The sequence below is a fragment of the Artemia franciscana genome, chromosome 3, assembly GCF_032884065.1.
Source record: "Artemia franciscana chromosome 3, ASM3288406v1, whole genome shotgun sequence".
In the NCBI taxonomy this organism is placed as follows: domain Eukaryota; kingdom Metazoa; phylum Arthropoda; class Branchiopoda; order Anostraca; family Artemiidae; genus Artemia; species Artemia franciscana.
In genome coordinates, this window is record NC_088865.1 from 47,087,842 (window position 1) to 47,109,705 (window position 21,864).

Here is a 21,864-nt window from a genome sequence, read left to right on the forward strand (position 1 = left end):
AGTGTATTCTTTAAGTAGCCTTGAAAGTTCTAACCTAACACTCAATGCCGTTGTTGAGATACTTCTGATACGGCCTTTCCACAGCCTGCATACACAGACTGTGTCTCAGTTTCATTTATCATTCCCCTTAATATTTGCCCAATATTTCTCCTTAATACAATTAGCCTCAATAGTGGTACTAGTAGTAGTAGTACAAGTGGTAGTTGGAGCAATATGGATTAAGTCCCTTTTGGTTGGCTCAACATCCCCCTGAAAATGCACTGAAAGTTTCAACTTCATATTCTAAGCCGTTCCTGCGATACAGTTGTTACACCTTTTATAAAGCTTGTACCAGGATAGTGTCTTTCAATTTAGTCCATCATCCTACTCATCATTACCTAAAAATTTTACTTTAATAACTTTAACTTCAGTAGTAGCAGTACCGGTCATCGTAATGCATCTTAATGCTAGTTGTAGTAGTATTAGTCATAGTAGTAGCAGTAGTAGTAGTAGTAGTAACAGCAGTAGTAGTAGATGCACTAGCAGTAGTAGTACCAGTCGTAGTAGCAGTAGCAGAGGTGTGCAAATTTTGAATTAGACCTTGTTACCACATCCCGTAGCAAATTTTCAACTTGAGACACTAGAACCTTCCTGGATTATTGCTGATACGGCTTTTTGACAAACCACTTGCACAGGTTGTGTTACGATTTAGTTCAAAATCCTCTAAAACATTCTCTGAAACTTTCACCTTAACACCATTAGCCTCGCAAAATGTAGTAATCGTAGTAGTAATGGTAGCAGTAATAGTATGCATATAATGTCTTTTAGTTATTTCATAATCCACATCAACACACTCTAAAACTTTCAAATTAATAATCTAAGATGTTCTTTAAATATCGCTGGTATCTCCTTTTGACAATCTGCACGCTCATAGTCTGTTTTGCTTTAGTTCAAGATCTCTTTAGATATTCCTTGATATCTCCATTTTAATACCTTAGTTTCATTAATTGCAACAGTTGTAGTAGTAGTAGTAGTAGTAGTAGTAGCATTAGAAGCATTATGCACATGACGTTTTTTTTATTTTTTTTCAAAATCCCCCTCTAAACACGGTGAATGATTCAAATTATTTCTCTAAACAGTTCTTGGGGTATTTCTCATACATCCTCAAAGATGGTGTGGTTGGATTTTGTTCAAACCATGATTTTGTTTGTGGTTTGGTGTGGTTTTGAACACTGTCTCTGCATACCCCTTAATATTCTCTGAAATTTTCACCTTTTTACGCTTAGCTTTAGCAGTAGTTATAGTAGTAGTAGTAGAAGTAGTGGTTGAAGGAGTATTACTAGCAGTAATAGTAGTAAGATTAGTAATATTCCCAACAGTAGTAGTGGCAGTTCTAGTAGCAGAAGCAGTATGCATTGTGATATTGTGATCAGTTGAACATTCCCCTGAACATATCTTAGTGTAAGCATTTATATTCTTAGCCTTAGTCTTAGTTGTAATAAAAGTAGTAACTGCAGTTGCAACAGCAGTTCTAATACTGGTAGTAGCTTTAGTAGTAGCGTGCACATATTTTTTTGATCAATTTATATTCCCTCTTAAGCCTTCCCTAAAATGTCCAACTTAATCTCCAATGGAATTCCCATACGATAAATTTCAACACATGTTTTGTTTTTACATGTAGTGACAGAACAAAGAAATACAACAAAGTGATTTATGATTTCATTAAGTCTGAAATCCTCTTAAAGGGCTGTATTAAGTGATAAAATGATTTTATGTATCCTGCAGTACTAAGTATTTCAAAATAACTATATTTTTATATTAAAGTTAATGTTAAATTAAAATTATTATATTAAATATTATATTAAAATATTATATTAAAATTTAGTTAATCCTACAAAACGCCCCTTAGACGAACCTTCATGCAGTTCAGCTGCATGCACTTGAATTGTATGTAAGTTGAATTAATTTTGATTTAGTTCACCTTTCCCTCAATATTCTTTTAAAAGTTCACCTTCATGCCTTTAGTTTTAGTAGAATTAGTTTAATATTAGTAGTAAAATTAGAAGAAGCAGTACTAATCATAGTAGCAGTTTTGTATCAGTAAAAGTAGTAACAGTGGTACCAGTAGGTTTATTTAAAGTAGTAGTATTTTTCTATTTCCCTTTTGATCTGTTGAACATCCTCCTCATCATGGCCTGGAAGATTCAGCTTGATACGGCAGGTCGTTCAAGAAATTTTTTATCTGTAATGCCAATTCATCCTCTGATGATAGGGCCATTAGATAAGGTGTATTGTGTAACAGTTAAACTAACTTATTAGTAGTTTTAATGAGTTTAATCATGGCTGTGCTCATACAATTTTCCCCACCAGCGTCTTGAAAACCTCTGGCAATTCCATGGTATGACTAAAGTCTTTTTATTCATGTGCAAAAGAAACAGCAATGGCTTCATGTTCGTCATCTCGTTTTAAATTTGATAGATCGTACACATCTGAGAGTTTGGCCTCGCAGTCTAAGACCACCTTGTCACTCGGTAAGAGTGAATTATGAAAACTCTTGAATCGCAAGATGACCCTTTCACCGATAACTGTTTCCGCAAATAGACATCCCTGACGTTAAAGGTGCCTCAAATGGTTCTTTAACTTTGATTTTGTATGGATCACTGATAAACATTTGACAATAATGACGTGAGATATGCTTCTTACCTTGAGTTAAAACAAGACTAATATCTTTAATTGGAAAAAATATCCAATCAAATCCAGTTCCTAAGTGGGCTCGCAAAAAAACAATACCCTATGATTTGCCGATCCAGTGCATGCAGCCCTCATTGAATATATTTCCCTTTTTTATCTTTAAATTCCCCTTCTCCTCAAATTCTGTATCATACTCTAAAATAATATCAGCCATCTTTAAGTGTGCATTTGCCCGCTCAAAGTATCTATTCCTTTAATTTTACTGGGTATTGACCGTTTAAACAGTGAAAATCTACTTTAAGAAAATCTGCCTCTTCTTAACTACCTAATTGTCCAAATATGTCTTACTGACACCTTTCCCACGATGGGGTTTGCGAGCTGCTATAAGAAATTTATATTTGAAGCACTCTACCCCTTTTATCTAAATTTTCAATAAATAAAACCACTGACCTACTTCCCCCATCACTATAATTATCCGATGTAGACACAATACTATTCACCCAATATAAAAATACACCCTCAAAATTGTGCAAGTCCAGGTGAAGTCTTTGCATTTCATTTTGCATATAATGCAAATACACATCAGCTGATTTTGCGTTAAAATAAAATATTTTGTGGGACGGAGGCTTTAATGCCATCCCTACCCCTACTCTTGAGTCTTGAATTTCACTCATATTGGAGTATAGTATGCCTGTAAGATCTGTAATACTACTCGCCATAAGCGTGTCAAATTAGTTCCAAAAACTCAGCCCTGTAATCATATGAATTCGGCAAGGCAGAGTTTGACATATAAAACTCTGGCAATACAGGGGGTGCTACTACATTCTTTTGCCCCGCAAAACTACCATTTTGTCTTACTTCAGCATCACTGTGATTAAGAGGGATGGAGTACTGATTGAAATCTCCCAGTTTGCTCAACAGAACCTTCAGGTGCATCCAGGGCGAAATGGTCAACTCCACCATTGTCACTCCTTGATACGTCTCCTGATCGATGACTCCTGTTTGAGCTGGGTTAACGTCCACTGAAACATTAATGGAAGTTGAAATATCACTACTTTCGCTTATCCAACCAAACCAATCTTCCAACAATTTGTTAATGAGATCATATTCTTTGCTGGGGTTGGGGGGGGGGTCAAATATATGCAATTAACAATAGGTTGACGCCATTCTCTGCAAATGACCTTGCTACTGCGATCTAGAAATAATTAGTGAATTTATTTCTTTGAAACATTTACTTTTTAAATCTGTATACGATTTTTTTCCAACATGATGAAAAACTGTGAATTAATCTTTCAAAATAAGTTGTTTGATTAAACAAGATGTAAATATTTTAAATTTTGTGTCAAACTACGTTATTGCTCAAAACGTCCTGAAAATTTGTAATTTGAGCTTAAATATGGTTTTTTGCTTTTTACCCAAAACAAGATTTTTATTTTTTTTTCTTTCTTAGTTTTTATGGCAATTGGTGTTCACCAAGTGACCTATAGCGATCGCAAATTCTGTCGGTCTATCGGTCAAACTGTCTGTGTGTCCCAGTTTTGCTAGTTTGGGAATTTCCAGATAAAATAAGACGATAAAATTTGACAGGCGTATCAGATACTATACAAGATTAAATCACAAATAGTCGTTTCAAATTTGTGTCAGTCAATGTGTTTATCAAGTCAATCAAGTCAATTTGTGTTTGTTACAGCTCCCACCCCCTCCAAATAAAAGGATAAAAAGTTTAAATTAAAGATGATATATATCTTACAATCCATTTTACTTCAATAACTAAAAAGAACTTATAAATATATCTTGATAAGACAAAACTGTGGTGAAAAATCTATTACCCATTCTCCCAACAAAGATAAGATAAATATTTTAAACTGCTAACCTCTTCCACTGTTGAATTACAAGCCCCATTCCGACTGCATGTATTTGCCAATACTCCTCTATTTTTTTCAAGTATTGATAATAAAGTTTAATTTTCAGCATCTCTAATAAAAAAGGGTCAATATATGCTATTTATACTGACACTATAGTTAAAGTAATTAATTACAGTGAGGGTATTAAGCTGAAGCACTTAGGGAACGTTTAGGTAGAGTCTCAATTAAATAGAAAAAAATATATATGTAAGTAGGTTTTCGAAAGGGCACATAAGCAATTTCATAGGTAGTGCTGCTCGATAATAGCTAGCAATATCATTGAAACTCTTAAAGAGTCCAAATATATTGAAAATTTAAACTTCTAATGCCCTTTTTAATGGTCATAAGATATTGGAGGGCAAGCAGCGCTCCTTCTACGCCCGTTCATTTTCTAAGCACATCCAGGCAAATTTTGTGACAGTCATTTTGTTGGGCATAGTAGAGCGTCCAGTAACAATATCTCTAGAAAGATTGTGTATGTCAAACCCCAGAATATATTTAATTGGCCAATTATGGTTTGAAATTAAATCTTGCTTTAAAACTAAATCAAAAGGCACTGCGTTTATGATTGCAAGAAAGACACCTTCGCAACATATCTAAAACAATTAAATGTTTTAAGTTGAAAATTTATGGCTACTAATATTACTACTTTTGCTGTTACAATTTAAATAAACCGAAAGCGAGTAAGTGTATCCAGATTGTCAAAAAGCATAAATAAAAAAAAATTGCTGTGGTATTAAGTTTTATTCTTCTGGTCAACTTCAGGAGGTATTATATTAAATTAAATAATACTATTTTTTTTTTAGTATTAACAATAGATGAACAAGTTTCTCCAACAAACAAATAGCAGGTCAAACTGGATTCTTATAAAGAAATTAAATACAAAAGAAGTTTTTTTTAAACTGAAAGTAAGGAGCGACATTAAAACTTGAAACGAATATAAATTACTTCGTATATGAAAGGGGCTATTTTCCTCAACGCCCCGCAGTTTACACTAAAGTTTGACTTTTTCTCTTAACTCTACTTTTTAAAACAGTAAAAAACTTTGGCTAAATGGCTTTCTCATAGTTATATTCGGAAGATTTTAAGAAAAAAGGAGCGGGGGAGGAGGCCTAGCTGCCCTCCAATTTTTTGATTACTTAAAAAAGCAACTTGAACTTTCAATTTTTCACAAACGTTTTCATTAGTAAAAGCCATACGTAACTTACGAATTAACTTACGTAACGAACTTCCAAATTCCTATGTTTTTATTACGTATATGAGGGGGTTCACACCCTCGTCAATACCTCGCTCTTTACACTAAAGCTTAAATTTTGTCCCAATTCCTTAGCAATGACCCCTGAATCACAAACGCCGTAAAATAAATAGTTGAGATTTAAGAATACTTAAGCGTAAAGAGCGAGGTATTACGAGGAGATGGACCCATCATATGCGTAATAATTTCTGTTGGCTTTAATTTCTAATGCTGCTCCTTACTTTCAGTTGAAAAAACTTTTCACATTTATTTTTCAATTGTCTTTTAAATAATGTTAGAAAATCCTGCACCCCCTTTATTGAAATTCTCTCCCCCCATGACAAATTCTTCCATGGAAAGATAGTCCGACATAACCTCCTCCCTCAATTTCTCCCCCCCCCCAAACCAAAAAAATCCCCCTGCAAACACCTGTACAGTTCCCAATAACCATTACTATATGTAAACACTGGTCAAAGTTTCTAATTTGCAACCCATCCTACGGGGACTCTGGGGGAGTAAGTCATCTCCAAAGACATAGTTATTAGGTTTTCCAACTATGGTGAATAAGATGGCTATCTCTGAATTTTGATCTGGTGACTATGGGGGAAAATGAGCGTAGGAGGAGGCCTAGGTTCCCTCTAATTTTTTTGGTCACTTTAAAAGGACACTAGAACTTTTAATTCCCGTTAGAATGATCCCTCTTGCAACAATCTACGACAAATGGGTTGATAAGATCATCCCTGGGGAAATAAAACAAAAAACAAACAAACAAATAAACACGCACCCGTGATCGGTGTTCTGGAAAAATACGAATATCCACATTTTTGTGGATACAGTGCGGTTCTCTGATACGCTAAATGCGATGGTGTGATTTTCGTTAAGATTCTAAAATATTTTCTAAAATAAGGCAAATTTTCCCAGGCTCGCATCTTTTGATGGGTAAGACTAAGCTTGATGAAACTTATATATTTAAAATCAACATTAAAACGCGATTCTGTTGATGTGACTATTGGTATCAAAATTCAATTTTTTAGACTTTCGGTTACTATTGAGCTGGGTCGCTCCTCACTACAGTTTGTTACAACGAACTGTTTGAAACAGAAAAAATATTAATTTTTTCTTCATGAAAAAGGCTCTGTAAAAAAAAATGAAAACAGAAATTAATTTAAAAAAGCTTTGTCTACAATACAAGTTTTCCAAAGAAAAGCAAAGAGCTCCATTAAACCAAAACTGAGCAGAAATAAATCAAATAATCTTCAAAGCGTAAGACCACCACAAATAACCATTGATACATAAATGAAACCCAAAACGGACAAAATTACAATAAGTAACCGAGTCAAACACAGAACAAGCATCAAACTCAAAACTAGCAAAAATTAACATGAGCAGGGCTTATAAGCCCCATGCCTTTTCAAGACTAGAACATACTTTGCACTTTACTAAAAAAAGACCATGGATTTTCAGCTATAATGCGTAAACCGATGGTGATCCCTTGAAGTTTCAATTCGTTTTTATGTATTAAAACCAAAGAATGACAACATTTAAAATGAATTTTGTTTTAAGTAAAGTTCAAATTATGTTCCTGCCTTGAGATGACACGGGGGTTTTCAGCCCTACTCATGTTAATTTTTGCTCGTTTTGAGGCTGATAAGTGTTTTGAGTTTGACTTTGTTATTTATTGTTTTTTTTTCGTTTTGGGCTCAGGACTGGAGCTATAAGTTATGCTTGCTGCCTATCATCTCGATATAAGCTTTTATGAAAGGGGTGGTCGCATAACGTCGGAGGGGGCAAATTCGATTGAAAATCAGAAGTGCTAGTTTCCTTTTTAGGATTCAAGAATTATTTGCAGGCAACCCCCCCCCCCTATGTCCTAATATCCCTAATTGTATATGACCGAAATTTTGAGAGAGCTATTTTGTTCAAAATAGTCCGAACATCATATAAAAATGTCCCCAGGATTGACACTACCTTCCAGAGCCGGGGTCAAAGTATTAAGCTACGCCCCGGGGTTAAATAAGGTTTTTATTGAAATTGAAAGTTTTAGTTAATTTTTTAAGGGTCAAGCATGATTGAAGGGAAATCAAACCCCCACACCCATAACTTTCAAAAACATATCCAATCAAATTTCTGAGACAGCTATTTTTCGGTATAATTGAAATTTCCAGTAATTATGTCATGGGATGTCAACCTCAACACCCTCCCTGCAGCCTTCATGGAAAAAGCTGTAATTTAAGCAATTCGTCAATATTTTGATTATAATGTATTTTATTGAAAAAAGTGGGTTTGTTTGAACTTGACTTTTCTAAAAGACAAAGAGGATTCAAGCAAGCCGTTCAAAGAATGTTAAGAGGAGTGTTGAGCTAAATCGAAAGACGTTAAATCGAAACAGGTATTCAAAAGGGCGTTACTCAGGAATGACTGAGTATATTCATTTGAAAACTTTCGGGAAATGATAAGGGAGATGATCAATTGATTAAAAAAGCAATACTTGTGGGCTACACCTACTGCTAGTACGAGTACCACTACTACTACTGGTTCCACTGGTATGAATGAAGCAATTTAGACCTATAAACATTGGTCATATGTCAGGAAATGGAAAAAAGCTGTTTTTGGCAATAAAGCGTATTTTGATACCTTTCATTAAAAACACATGATATTTTTTAGATTTCTTTTTCTTCAAACATAATCAAACAGTTCGTGGTAACGAACTATAATCAAACAGTTCGTGGTAACGAACTGTTGTAAGAAGTGACCGGGCTCAATAGTAACCGAAACTCTAAAAAACGGAATTTTGATACCAATAGTTACATCAAAAGGATTGCACTCCAATGCTGATTTTAAACATATAAGTTTCATCAAGATTAGTCTTACCCATCAAAAGTTACGAGGCTGAGAAAATTTGCATCATTTTAGAAAATAGGAGGAAACACCCCTTTAAAAGTTATACGATCTTAACAAAATCACACAATCAGATTCAGTGTATCAGAGAACCTTATTATAAAAGTTTCAAGCCCCTATCTCTAAAAATGTGGAATTTCGCATTTTTTGCCAGAAGATAAACCACGGATGCATGTTATTTGTTTTGTTTTTTGTTTTTTTTCTATGTTTTTTCCAGGGGTGATCGTATCGACTCAATGGTCCTAGAGTGTCGCGAAAGGGCTCATTCTAATGGAAATTAAAAGTTCTAGTGCCCTTTTTATTCTACGGCTTTTGTGATTCAGGGGTCATCTTTAAGGAACTTGGGGAAAATTTCAGCTTTAGTGTAAAGAGTGAGGTATCGACGAGGGGTGAGCCCCAATATATACACAATAAAAAATACGAATATAGGAGCTCGCTACGTAAGTTAATTCGTAAGCTACTTATATTTTTTACTTATGAAAACGTTCGTAAAAAATTAAAAGTTATAGTTGCCTTTTTAAGTAATCAAAAAATTGGAGGGCAGCTAGGCCTCCTCCCTCGTTATATTTTTATAGCAACCTGCATTTAGTTTTAGTTAAGCCATTAGTTTGCTCTTCTCAATTTGCAAAAAAGAAAAGATAATATAAAAAATAGTAGTGCGGCCTACCTTAATTAATAGGTCTAATTTTTTATTGTTTGTTTTTTCCTTACTATACACATTAAAATAATCATTGTTATTTTGCTAACAGACATTCTAAGACCAAAAATAGATAATTTTTTTACTTTGTTTAGCCATAACCGAAATTCAGGTATATCAGGCAATTGAAAGTAAATCTACTAACATGTGCCATTATTTTGTGACAAAATAATTTGATATTATTGCATATTGAAGAAAAAAAAAACACCTTGGTATAATCAAGACAAATATCAAATTTGCATGAGAAATAACATCGTTTCAGCGTTATGGTTCCGTATGTCGACATTAAACACAAACACTGAAACCATTTTTTCTTTCAGGGACAGTAAATTTCTGTTTGAATAGACATAATTAAACAGAGATCTTAACTAAACTTATTTTATAAATATCAGCTGTGGACAATCGTAAAATCTGGCATTATTTGTTACTGAATATGTTTATATCTATTGCATATTGAAGAAAAAAAACCTTTGGTATGGTCAACTGAAGTGTCTAATTTGCATGAGAAATAATCTCGTAGTAATTAACGCTACGGTTCCACATGTCGAAATAAAACTCAGAGACTGACATCATTTTTTCGTTCAGGAAAATTAAATTTTCGCTTGAACAGACGCAATCGAACAGAGACTTTGCCCAAAATTTCTCTATAAATATCAACTTCGGACCAATATGTCACCCAAGCCATTAAGTTACAACTCACTGCAGTACCAGGCTACCTTACGTGTGAATACTCCTCCTCCATTCCAATGTATTCAAATCTTCTCTCGCTCCTCCCTCCTAAGAAGGTCCGATTACCCTTAAATTTTTCCTTACAACCTCTTCCTGTCCCATTCGAGGATGACCTCCTTTTCGTTTGACCATAGAAAGATGGCCGAAAAGATGTTAGTTCATTATATAAGTCTTTTTTATAATCATAGCTCAGGTATATCTCACGATATACCGAAACTCAGGTATATCAGACAATTGAAAGTAAATTGAATAAAATGTGGCATTATTTTGTGACTAAATCTTTGGCAACCTGTTATTCTTAACTCGCAAAATCTGTCCTAGCCATTTTGACCTTCCTCTTAATATCAAACAGTTCGTGGTAACGAACTGTAATAAGGAGCGACCCGGCTCAATAGTAAACAAAACTCTAAAAAACGGAATTTCGATACTAAAAGATATATCAAAAGAATTGGATTTTTATGCTGATTTTAAATATATAAGTTTCATCAAATTTAGTCTTTGTCATCAAAAGTTCTGAGCCTGAGAAAATTTGCCTTATTTTGGAAAATAGGGGGTAACACCCCCTAAAAGTCATAGGATCTTAACGAAAATTACACCATCGCATTCAACGTATCAGAGAATCCTATAGAAAAAATTCCAAGGTCTAATCTACAAAAATGTGGAATTTCGTATTTTTTGCCAGAAGACAAATCACGGGTGCGTGTTTATTTGTTTTTTTGTTTGTTTTTTTTTTCCCCAGGGGTCATCGTATCGACCAAGTGGTCCTAGAGTTTTGCAAGAGGGCTCATTCTAACGGAAATGAAAAGTTCTAGTGCCCTTTTTAAGTGACCAAAAAAATTGGAGGGCACCTAGGCCCCCTCCCACGCTCATTTTTTTCCCAAAGTCAACGGATCAAAATTTTGAGATAGCCATTTTGTTCCGCATAGTCGAAAACCATAATAACTATGTCTTTGGGGATGATTTACCCCCATAGTACCTGGGGGAGGGGCTGCAAGTTACAAACTTTGACCAATGTTTACATACAGTAATGGTTACTGGGAAGTGTACTGATGTTATCATTTTTTGGGTTTGGGTGTGGGGTTCAGGGGAGGGGGCTATATGGGAGGATCTTTCCTTGGAGGAGTATCTCATGGGGGAAGAGAAATTCAATGAAAAGGGCGCAGGACTTTCTAGCATTACTATAAAAAAAAAACAATGAAAATATAAACATGAAAAAGTTTTTTCAATTGAAAGTAAGGAGAAGCATCAAAACTTAAAACGAACAGAGATTATTACGCATATGAAGGGTTCTAAAAATGCTTTAGCATAAAGAGCGAGGTATTTAGGAGGAGATAAATACTTCGCTCTTTATGCTAAAATTTTTTTAAATAATTTCAACTATTTATTCTACGGCCTTTCTGATTCAGGGGTCATTCTTAAAGAATTGGGATAAAACGTAACGTAAGTTACGTAAGTTATGTACGTTTGTTACGTAAGTTAATTCTTAAGTTACGTTTTTTTTTACTAATAAAAACGTTCGTTAAAAATTAAAAGATCTAGTTGCCTTTTTGAGTAACCGAAAAATTGGAAGGCAACTAGACCTCCTTCCCCACCCCTTATTTCTCAAAATCGTCTGATCAAAACTAAGAGAAAGCCATTTAGCCAAAAAAAGAATTAATATGCAAATTTCATTTTAGTAATTTATGTACGGAGAGCCAAAATCAGACATGCATTAATTCAAAAACTTTCAGAAATTAAATAAAAAAAAATAAGTTTTTTTAAATGAAAGTAAGGAGCGACATTAAAACTTAAAACGAACAGAAATTACTCCGTATATGAAAGGGGCTTTTCCTCCTCGACACCCTGCTCCTTGCGCTAAAGTTTGATTCTTTCTCGCAACTCTACTTTTTAAAACAATAAAAACTTTAGCGCAAGGAGCGGGGTGTCGAGGAGGAAAAGCCCCTTTCATATCTGGAGTAATTTCTGTTCGTTTTAAGTTTTAATGTCGCTCCTTACTTTCATTTAAAAAAACTTATTTTTTTTTTATTTAATAGCTCTAGGGAGTGGAATTGAGCCACAATTTCCCTACAGCTTGTTTGAAATGAAATTATTTAGATAATTAAGGTAATAGATATTATCCTCAGAGGCTGAATGAAATGAAATAAATTTGAAAATAAAGTAAAAATGGGATTTCTTACCTAGTTGACCAATTTCTATACTTATACCAGAATGGTCACGAAAAAAGTATTCTGATGATTTTGGATTCTTCAAACTATCTTCAAATATCTGTTTGATGTAGTGCTTGGACAGCTGTTTTGCAGAAATCCGGTAACTGGCATAAAAGTCACATTTTTTGGGCTTAAACCAAACGCTTGGTACACTCTTCACAGTGTTTTTATTTTTACAATTTGAATTGATATCTTGTAGATAAACTGTTGCCCCTGGGAATAGACGGCGTGCCTAAAATACGAAAAATAAATAAGTCTAACGACATTTTCTTTCAGAAAAGTGGCTTTAGACGTAGTTCCCTAGAAATCCAAATATTTTGATGAGTTCTTTTATTTCCAAAGTTTTCAGTTTAATTAATCTATTTCGTTTTATCCTCTTTTTTAGGTTGTTGATGGAAAAATCTGCTCTCCCCCTCCAATGTACGGATTAAAACGACTTCATTTTTGCATGTCAGAACATTTCTTTCTATAATACAATATTTATTTGGAGATAACTCAGAGACAAAAAACATGAAAAAAAAAAAAAAAAAAAGCAGTGACAACGATCTATTTAGTTTATATCCACATAGAAAAATAATCTTAGCATAATCCACATTGCTTCTAAATGCAGAGGCATGATTTGGAGGAGAGAGTTACAAATTAATTGATAAAACCAACAAAAAAGTTTGCATTTCAACTCAGACGGGCATAAAAAAATTATTTGCAACAGCAGCATTTACCATTATCAAAATCGACAATTTTAAAAGGCGCTAAAGGAACACCAATGATAGTAGTAATATTATAGAAAGAGGAAAAATAGACGGGACCATAATTTTGTTACTATTCTACCTAACGTAAAAATTATACCTAGAACAGAATTGTTCAACACAACTTCATATATTAGCAGGTGCTTGGGATTTCACCACTCCCCCTGTAATGACACTCGATTATGGAAAGTTAATACGGTATTGCTCCCTTTATTATGTAGAAAACTCATTTCTTAAATTTCTTAATTAAAAAACATAAGTTTTTTCAACTGAAAGTAAGGTGCAACATTATAACTTAAAACGAACATAAATTATTACTTATATAAGAGGCATAGCCCATCATTAATACCCCGCTCTTTACGCTAAGGTTTGGAATGTGTCCCAATTCCCTATGAATGACTCTTGAATCACAAAGGATGTTTGATTATAATAAATAGCACTTTTAAAAGTACTAATAAATCTTTAGACTAAATAGCTAGGTATTGGCATAGGGGTGACCCTCCTCACGTACGAAAAAATTATTGCTCTTTTAAAGTTTTAATATTGCTCCTTACTTACAGTTGAATAACTTCTTCTTTTTATTTAATTTATGATCGTTTTTGATAAAAACTGAAAAATTCGGCTACCCTCACTGGAAAACCACCTCTCTTTATGAAGAATTCCTCCTTTGAAAGATCCTTCCACGTACGCCCCCTTCGCCTACTAGAAAAATCCTTCCTGAAAACGTCTATGTACTTCCGAATAACCAATACTATAGGTAAACAATTGACAAAGTTCATAACTTTCAAGCATTCCCCCGGGTACTGTATTTTTTTTTGGGGGGGGGGGGGTAGGTCATCCCCACAGACATGAATTAGAGTTTTTGAATCTGCTGGACAAAATCTTCTATCTCAAATTTTTCTATCTCAAAATTTTCATCGGGTGACTTTGGGGGAAATGAGCTATGGAGAGGAGGGCAAACTTCCCTCCAATATTTTGGTCACTAAAAAAGGGCACTACAAATTTTAATTTCTGATCAAATGAGCTCCCTCCCGAGCTTCTACGATCACTGGTTCAACATAATCACCCCTGAGGAAAAATAATTTCATATTTTGTACATCGGAGCTTGAAGCCTCTACAGTAGGTTTCTCTGGTATGCGGAATCAGATGGGGTGATTGTCATTATGGTCACTTGAGGCTTAGGCTGTTTACTCCCTTTTTCAAAAACTGGGCAAATTTTTTAGATGAAATTTACATATTTTTAATAAGCATGAAAATTTAATTCTTTTGATGTATCTATTGTTATTAAGACTTGGTTTCTTAGAGTTTTGGCTATTATTAAGCCACATCACTCATTACTTACAGTTCCTTACCACAAACTGTTTGATTCATTACCACGGGCTGCTTAATGGATAAATATAGGAAAGTCTCCTATGATCTTAAATCTCACCTTGCTTCAATTTAAAGTAAGACTGGAAGCACATTTCAATTCCCTTTTTAATCTCCGTTGCATAGTTATAAAAGCAGCTATCAGACATTTCTTACGAGCTAACTGGAGCGGCAGTTTGTATTAGTTATCGAAAGCCTAAAACTAGATATCTAGTTTATCTATCTGAACGAAATAAACACATTAAAATAGTCTAGCCTCCAGGTTTGTTTCAAACTCATAAAATCAGAAAGCTTAAAGTTACCAATAGAAATCTTTCTTTATATGAAAAATAGTAAAATCTAGAAAAAGTGGAAAAACCAGAATTAAAAAAGGTAAGCTAGTGACACAAATTGCATCTATGTTTTTAAAAAACACAGGAATTGTATAGCTGACATTTCAAGTACCCATAGGAGAAATACGACATTTTCCAAGAAATTGGGTACACATAGAAATTTGATTTGGTTCTTTATTCCTCTTTAGGGTACTTTATTGAACCAGTAGTTGAACATCAAGAGAGGGCTTATCCAAACAAAAAATTGATATCTTGATGCTCACTTTAAGTAGCAACAGAAATTGCACCAAAAAGGTACCAAATTAAGCTGCTGTGTGCCACGTAACCAAAATTTTGGCATAACGAGGCATAACCAAAATGCTATTAAGCAATAATTTGGATGGAGTCACTCAGATTAGAGCTACAAAAAAAGCAAAATACATAGGCTCCCTGTTTCAGACGCTATATTGCTGCTTAATATAATATTTATTACCTTAAAAAACCAGACCTTGTAATTTTTTTTTTATTGCTCAAAATTAAAAATATCCCTTATAGTGTTCTGGCACTAGTGTCGAAAAAAGTCTTGTTTTATCACAAAACAAAGTGCTAAATTGGTAGTGTTAAGGGTACATCCCTTTTTCTTTTACAATGATCATCATTGCTTAAAATTTCATTCAAATTATTTCTCGTTCGTTATCTACAGTTAATCAATCGATATGATTCTTTCTGGTAGAAAAAAAGAAAAAAAAATGGGACTGTTCGTACTTCTCGAGATTAAACCAAAATATCACATTTATGGATTTTTCCAACAGATCGAGCAACGAGCTGTAAGTAAGGAGCGACACGGCTCAATAGTAACCAAAACTCTAAGAAACAGAGTTTTGATAACAATAGATACATGAAAAGAATCGAGTTTTCCTGCTTATTCAAAATATGCATAATATATTCAATTTAATGGTACCAACCAAAGATACGAGTCTGAGAAAGGGATAAACATCCCAAAAGCATCAAAATATCTTAATACAAATCACTCCATCAGATTCAGCATATCAGAGAACACTATTGTAAAAGTTTTGAGCTCCTGTATACAAAAATGTAAAATATTGTATTTTATCCGAAAAGAAAGATCACGGATGTGTGTTTATTTGTTGTTGTTTTTTCCAGGTTCTAGTGCACTTTTTATGTGACCAAGAATACGGAGGGCATCTATCCCCCTTCTCATGGTCATTTTTCCTCAGGGTCACCCGATCCAGATTTTAAGATAGCCATTTTGTTCAGCATAGTCAAAAAATTTAGGAACTATATCCTTGAGGATGAATTACCCCCCCCCCTCCCAACGGTTCCGGGGGGAAAGGCTGCAAGTTATAAACTTGGCCATTAGCTGACATATAGCATTGGTTATTGGAAAATATACGGACGTTTTCAGGGAGATTTTTCTGATGAGTGGGGTCATGGGGCTACGTGGGAGGATCTTTCTATGGAGGAATTTTTCATGGGGGAAGGGAATTTCCAATTTAGGGATAGCCGGATTTCCCAGCATTACTAAAAAACACAAAGAAATTAAATACTAAAATCAAGTTTTTTCAAATGAAAGTAAGGAGCAACATTAGAGCTTAAAACGAACATAAATTATTAAGTATATAAGAGGGGTTCCACCCGTCAATACCTCTCTACTATATGTAGGACCACCGCTGGTACCATTATTATCTCTGGGGCCAACACTGGCACCGCTGTCTGTTCTCAAACAGCACGTCTGTGCTGCTGGCAGTTCCGTTACAGGATGGTAATGTGATCGACCGATTACAAGGGCCAAACTATGGACCAGCCGTGCCAGTGCCTGCTGTCACCACAAACATCTCGAGCTACCTCTTTGGAGGTTAAACAAATCCCCCGTCGATAAGTTAATGACAATATTACTCTTTTCCTATCCTGCTTGGGTTCAGGGAAAATAATATTACACGGTTGGAGAAAATAACGCATTTTTAATCTCCCAAAGATCAAATCTAACAAAACAAGTATATAAAACTGTGAAAACAGACTAAAAACAAATCACTACTTTAGCACAAACAACTTGGTGTTGGGGTGTACCCTAGATTAACCCTGGCCAATCCTGTAAATGAAAGCTTCAAAATCTAGCATTTTTTGAATACAATTAACTATTAATGGCCAAGTCCAGACAGACATAAATAGATCTTATCCCAAAAGTTACCTTTATTGCGAAATTACCGGCTTGGCAATGAGACTTTAAATTGAAAATCATACTATAAGCGAATCCTAAAAAAAGTAATTAAGAAAAGGAAAATAGGTCATTTATCTGAAAAAGAAAGGGCCCCTACCCGTCCCCTGTAAGATTAATGACCACCCATGCGCCAGGCTAGTCCACCCTTACAAACATAAACACTGAACTTCAACTTTATAATATCCATTTGACTTCTTTCTTCCACCACCATCTATGCTGCTGCTTCCACAGCTTAGCTCCGGATCTGTCGCCCGCCACGCGTCTCCACTGCAAAACAACCAGGGTCTAGGTTGTATGGGCATCCACATGAGGTTTGGAAAATTGAAGTCCAAAAGATTAGCGGAAAATAATCGTGCCAATCCAGGCAAACAATCCTCCGGCCAAGCCAGAGTAAATTCAAACCCCCTAATGCACAAACATCGTGGAACCTAATCGTGCTAAGCATGCTTCAACTAAAATTTTTTCACTCTCAAGAATTGACCTTTGTGAGAAGCGTAGAATCAGGTTCTGAACAATCGATGATGTCAGCCATCAAGAAAAATTGGCTAAGTGGCCTCTTAATCTCCAATGTTGAAAACAACACCGCATCTCAATTAAAACGGAATTTCTCTTTGGCATAATTGGAAGTAATCCATAGCCGAAAATACAAGGCCAGTGAAAAAGATAGACGTACAGGGAAAACAGCTAAGAGTCCAAGCGAATTATCAATTAGTTCATTTTGGGTCCCATCCCCAAGAGTAATCAAATGAAGATCGGGCGTTGATATTAACTGAAGATGAAATATAGACCTTAAGCATAAATACCTTAAGCATAAGGTCTGCGGGAAATAATTGTCGATCCCCATGAAGAGTTGCTTCACTCTCAAGAATTGACCTTTGTGAGAAGCGTAGAATCAGGTTCTGGCACAATCGATGATGTCAGCCATCAAGAAAAATTGGCTAAGTGGCCTCTTACTCTCCAATGTTGAAAACAACACCGCATCTCAATTAAAACGCGAATTTCTCTTTGGCATAATTGGAAGTAATCCATAGCCGAAAATACAAGGCCAGTGAAAAAGATAGACGTACAGGGAAAACAGCTAAAAGTCCGAGCGAATTATCAATTAGTTCATTTTGGGTCCCATCCCCAAGACTAATCAAATGAAGATCGGGCGTTGATATTAACTGAAGATGATATATAGACCTTAAGCATAAATACCTTAAGCATAAGGTCTGCGGGAAATAATTGTCGATCCCCATGAAGAGTTGCTTCACTCTCAAGAATTGACCTGTGTGAGAAGCGTAGAATCAGATTCTGGTACAATCGATGATGTCAGCCATCAAGAAAAATTGGCAAAGTGGCCTCTTAATCTCCAATGTTGAAAACAACACCGCATCTCAATTAAAACGCGAATTTCTCTTTGGCATAATTTGAAGTAATCCATAGCCGAAAATACAAAGGCCAGTGAAAAAGATAGACCTACAGGGAAAACAGCTAAAAGTCCGAGTGAATTATCAATCAGTTCATTTTGGGTCCCATCCCCAAGAGTAATCAAATGAAGATCGGGCGTTGATATTAACTGAAGATGAAATATAGACCTTAAGCATAATCTCTGCGGAAAATAATTGTCGATCCCCATGAAGAGTTGAAACCGTGAATAGGGTTACTTGACAAAGGTTTGAATGAAATATGAGGTGACTGGGAGAGAGTATCCCCCAAGGAGTCTAGGTCAGAGAGGAGGGCCACAACTGGCCAATCAGTTGTCCGTTGAGTGAACAGTTCATCATTCATGGTTCCCAAGGGGGGATCCCCTCAAAAAAAAGAGACCAAGTCTCCCTTAGAGTTGATCGGACTAATCTCAGATTCCTTTCCAAACTTTTCCAATCCATCTTGAAATTCAATATCTCCCAACGTTTCCATAACACGTTGTAGGTCGCTCAACTCTGTTTTATAATCATCTTGTTTTATTCTCAAAGGGTCACGGACTTCTTTCTTGCCCCTAAGTTCGTTTTGTGATTCCCCGAAAATTTTGTTGTCCACAATCACGGGCTGAATTTGTAAATCAAATTACTTTTTTAGTCTCTGATTTGTTCTTTACTTTCCTCCCATTTCTTTGTTCCCTGGAATAAATCATATTCAACTTTTAATTGAACTATGGAGTCCTTTTTTTAAATTTTTTGTTGTTGTTTTGTAGTCCTGTTTTATTCCTAACGGGTCATGGACCTCTTCGTTTCGCCTAAGCTCTTTTTTTAAGAAATAAGCTCGAAACCCCCCTCCCTTGGCTCGTAAGTCATCCAAAATTTTGTTTTCCGCCACTGCAGACTGAATCTCAAAATTTTGTCCCTTTGTACATTTCGTTTTTTTTAACTTTTCCCAACTTTTTCAATCGTGCAAAACAATTCGTCTTTGAATTTGAATTGGACTCCAGTGTCCACAATCTTTGACTGCATATCTTTATTGTATTTACTTCAAATATTTATTTTCTCCCTTTTGGTCTTCTTTTCTTTGGCGTCAGTACTAAATAAATCTTCGTCAAATGGGAATTGGATTTCTACATTGAGTTTTCTATATTGTACTGCTATTACTCGAACTTCACGAGGAAAAGGGCGTACGACAAATTTATTCTATGCATTTCTTGATATTACTTGTCAGCATCTAATTTTCGGTTAAATTGTTCTGAAGTTTTATGTTTTCTGAAACTTTTCCCGAAAAATCAATTTTGCTGATCTCATTTTCAATATTACGCGGACAAGCCACTTCCGAATCCCATTTTTCCGGATTATCCACACTTTGAACTGGAGCATTAAGCACTTCGTTTTATAGACAGGGTGGCTTAGCCTCCCATTTCGTTTTATGGGTCGGTCCATCTCCCCACGTAGTCAACGAGACGTTTAATGTTTAGCATTTTTTAACATTAGAAGTTAGCATTTAATGTTTGATAACTTTCATTCCTTATCAATTGATCCTTACACAAATTATTATGGCCATCCGATAGCCTATAATTTATTTGTGATAAAATCTTACTCTTTGAAATCCCCCAGCGGGCTTCTATTTGACCTATCATGGTTCTTCTAAATTTTTGGCGATCTTTTTCTTCATTTGCTTCTCTAGATATTCTGTCAGCCTCCTCCTCACGTTCCCTGGCTATTCTATCTCCCTCCCTTTCTTTTCTGTCCGTCTCTTCTTTTTGAGCCCAGAAATTCATCATCTAAATCATGTCTACCTGCTTTCTTTTTCGGGATCCCCTGCTAGACGTTGAGCTTCTACTACTCCTGTTTCCTGGTTTACTTTGATACTCTCTTTAGTTATATCCTATTATTTCATTTTCTGACTATGATCGTTCTCTATTTGTTCGTTCATGTTTTTATTATCTCTGACCGGCAACTCCCCCTTGTTTTGCATGACATCTGAACGGTTAGCTTGTCTTGTTTTCATACGTATTATAGCTTCTGTGTCTACTTTGTACCCTCTCATAGTACCATGTGTACCCCTTTACGATTGTGTTATAACAATCTCCATATCTTTTTCTCTGTTTGAGCCTCCTGCTTTTGGAAGTGATTCTTTTTATACAGGCTATCTGATTCCTTTTGCTTTTCATGTGTTTTAATTGGTGATCTTGTCATTTTTATGAAAGATGCAAATGCAGAATTTGGTTTAGAACTGGACATTCCTCTCCCAGCAAATCTTAGCTTTCACTTATTGGTGAATTACCTTGCATACTTCAAGCGGGAGTTCCATATAAATATGAATCTGAAAACGATTTGTTCTTTTTCACTGCGGTGGCTTTTCTCGAATTAATATCTAAATCTATTAGTTTTTTTTTTGTTTTCTCGACCTCGTGTTGATCTTCTCTCTGTCCGACATTGTTTCAAAATTCAGCAAACAACTATTATTTCAATCCACTTGAAAATACTTTCTCGAATATCAAACTTCAGGTATTCTCGTGAAAACTGGTCATGTCTCAAATTGTCCATTATTTTTGCAACCTAATCAGTTATATATTAATTCGTAATTTTTTTTTCTAACTAAGCTTCACCCATTCAGATAATCATTGAAATTATGTAAATAATTGCAATAGTGTAAATAATTCCTTATTTTTTTCTTTCAGCGCAATTTGAGAAAACAAACAACGTTTAATCTCCCAAAGGTCATCTCCAACAAAAGATGTATCCACAAACTCTGAAAACAGACTAAAAACAAAGTCACTGCTTAAGACAGAGAACTTGGTGTTGGGAAGGACCCTGGCCAATCCTATACATGAAAGCTTCAAAATCTAGCACTTTTTGAATACTATCAAACAGTTTGTGGTAACGAACTGTAAGTAAGGAGCGACCCGGCTCAATCGTAACCAAAACTCAAAAAAATTGAATTTTGATACCAATAGCTACATCAAAAGAATCAAATTTTAATGGTGATTCTAAATATATAAATTTCATCAAGTTTAGTCTTACCCATCAAAAGTTACGAGCCTGAGAAAATTTGCCTTATTTTAGAAAATAGGGGGGAACACCCCCTAAAAGTCATAGAATCTTACCGGAAATCACACCATCAGATTCAGCGTATCAGAGAATCCTATTGTAGAAGTTTCAAGCTACTATCTACAAACATGTGGAATTTTGTATTTTTTGCCAGAAGGCAGATCAGGGATGCGTGTTTATTTGTTTGTTTGTTTTTTTCCCAGGGTGATCGTATCGACCCAGTGGTCCTAAAGTGTCGCGAGAGGGCTCATTCTAACGGAAATGAAAAGTTCTAGTGCCCTTTATAAGTGACCAAAAAAACTGGAGTGTATACATATAGTAATGGGGCTGGGGGAAATTTCCATCGACGAATTTGCCATGGGGGAAGAAAATCTCAATGAAGGGAGCGCAGGATTTTCTAGCAT

General features: G+C 35.2%; 1 protein-coding gene across 2 annotated transcripts in view; it reads right to left on the reverse strand.

The window, feature by feature from the left end:
• The window catches only part of LOC136025339 (uncharacterized), a 109,799-nt gene that overhangs the window by 52,409 nt on the left and 35,526 nt on the right, over positions 1 to 21,864 (reverse strand). For both annotated transcript variants that reach the window (XM_065701262.1, XM_065701264.1), the window contains one exon: positions 12,310 to 12,571. In XM_065701262.1, coding sequence (XP_065557334.1) covers positions 12,310 to 12,571 — 262 coding nt within the window. The remainder of the gene's footprint in view (positions 1 to 12,309; positions 12,572 to 21,864) is intronic.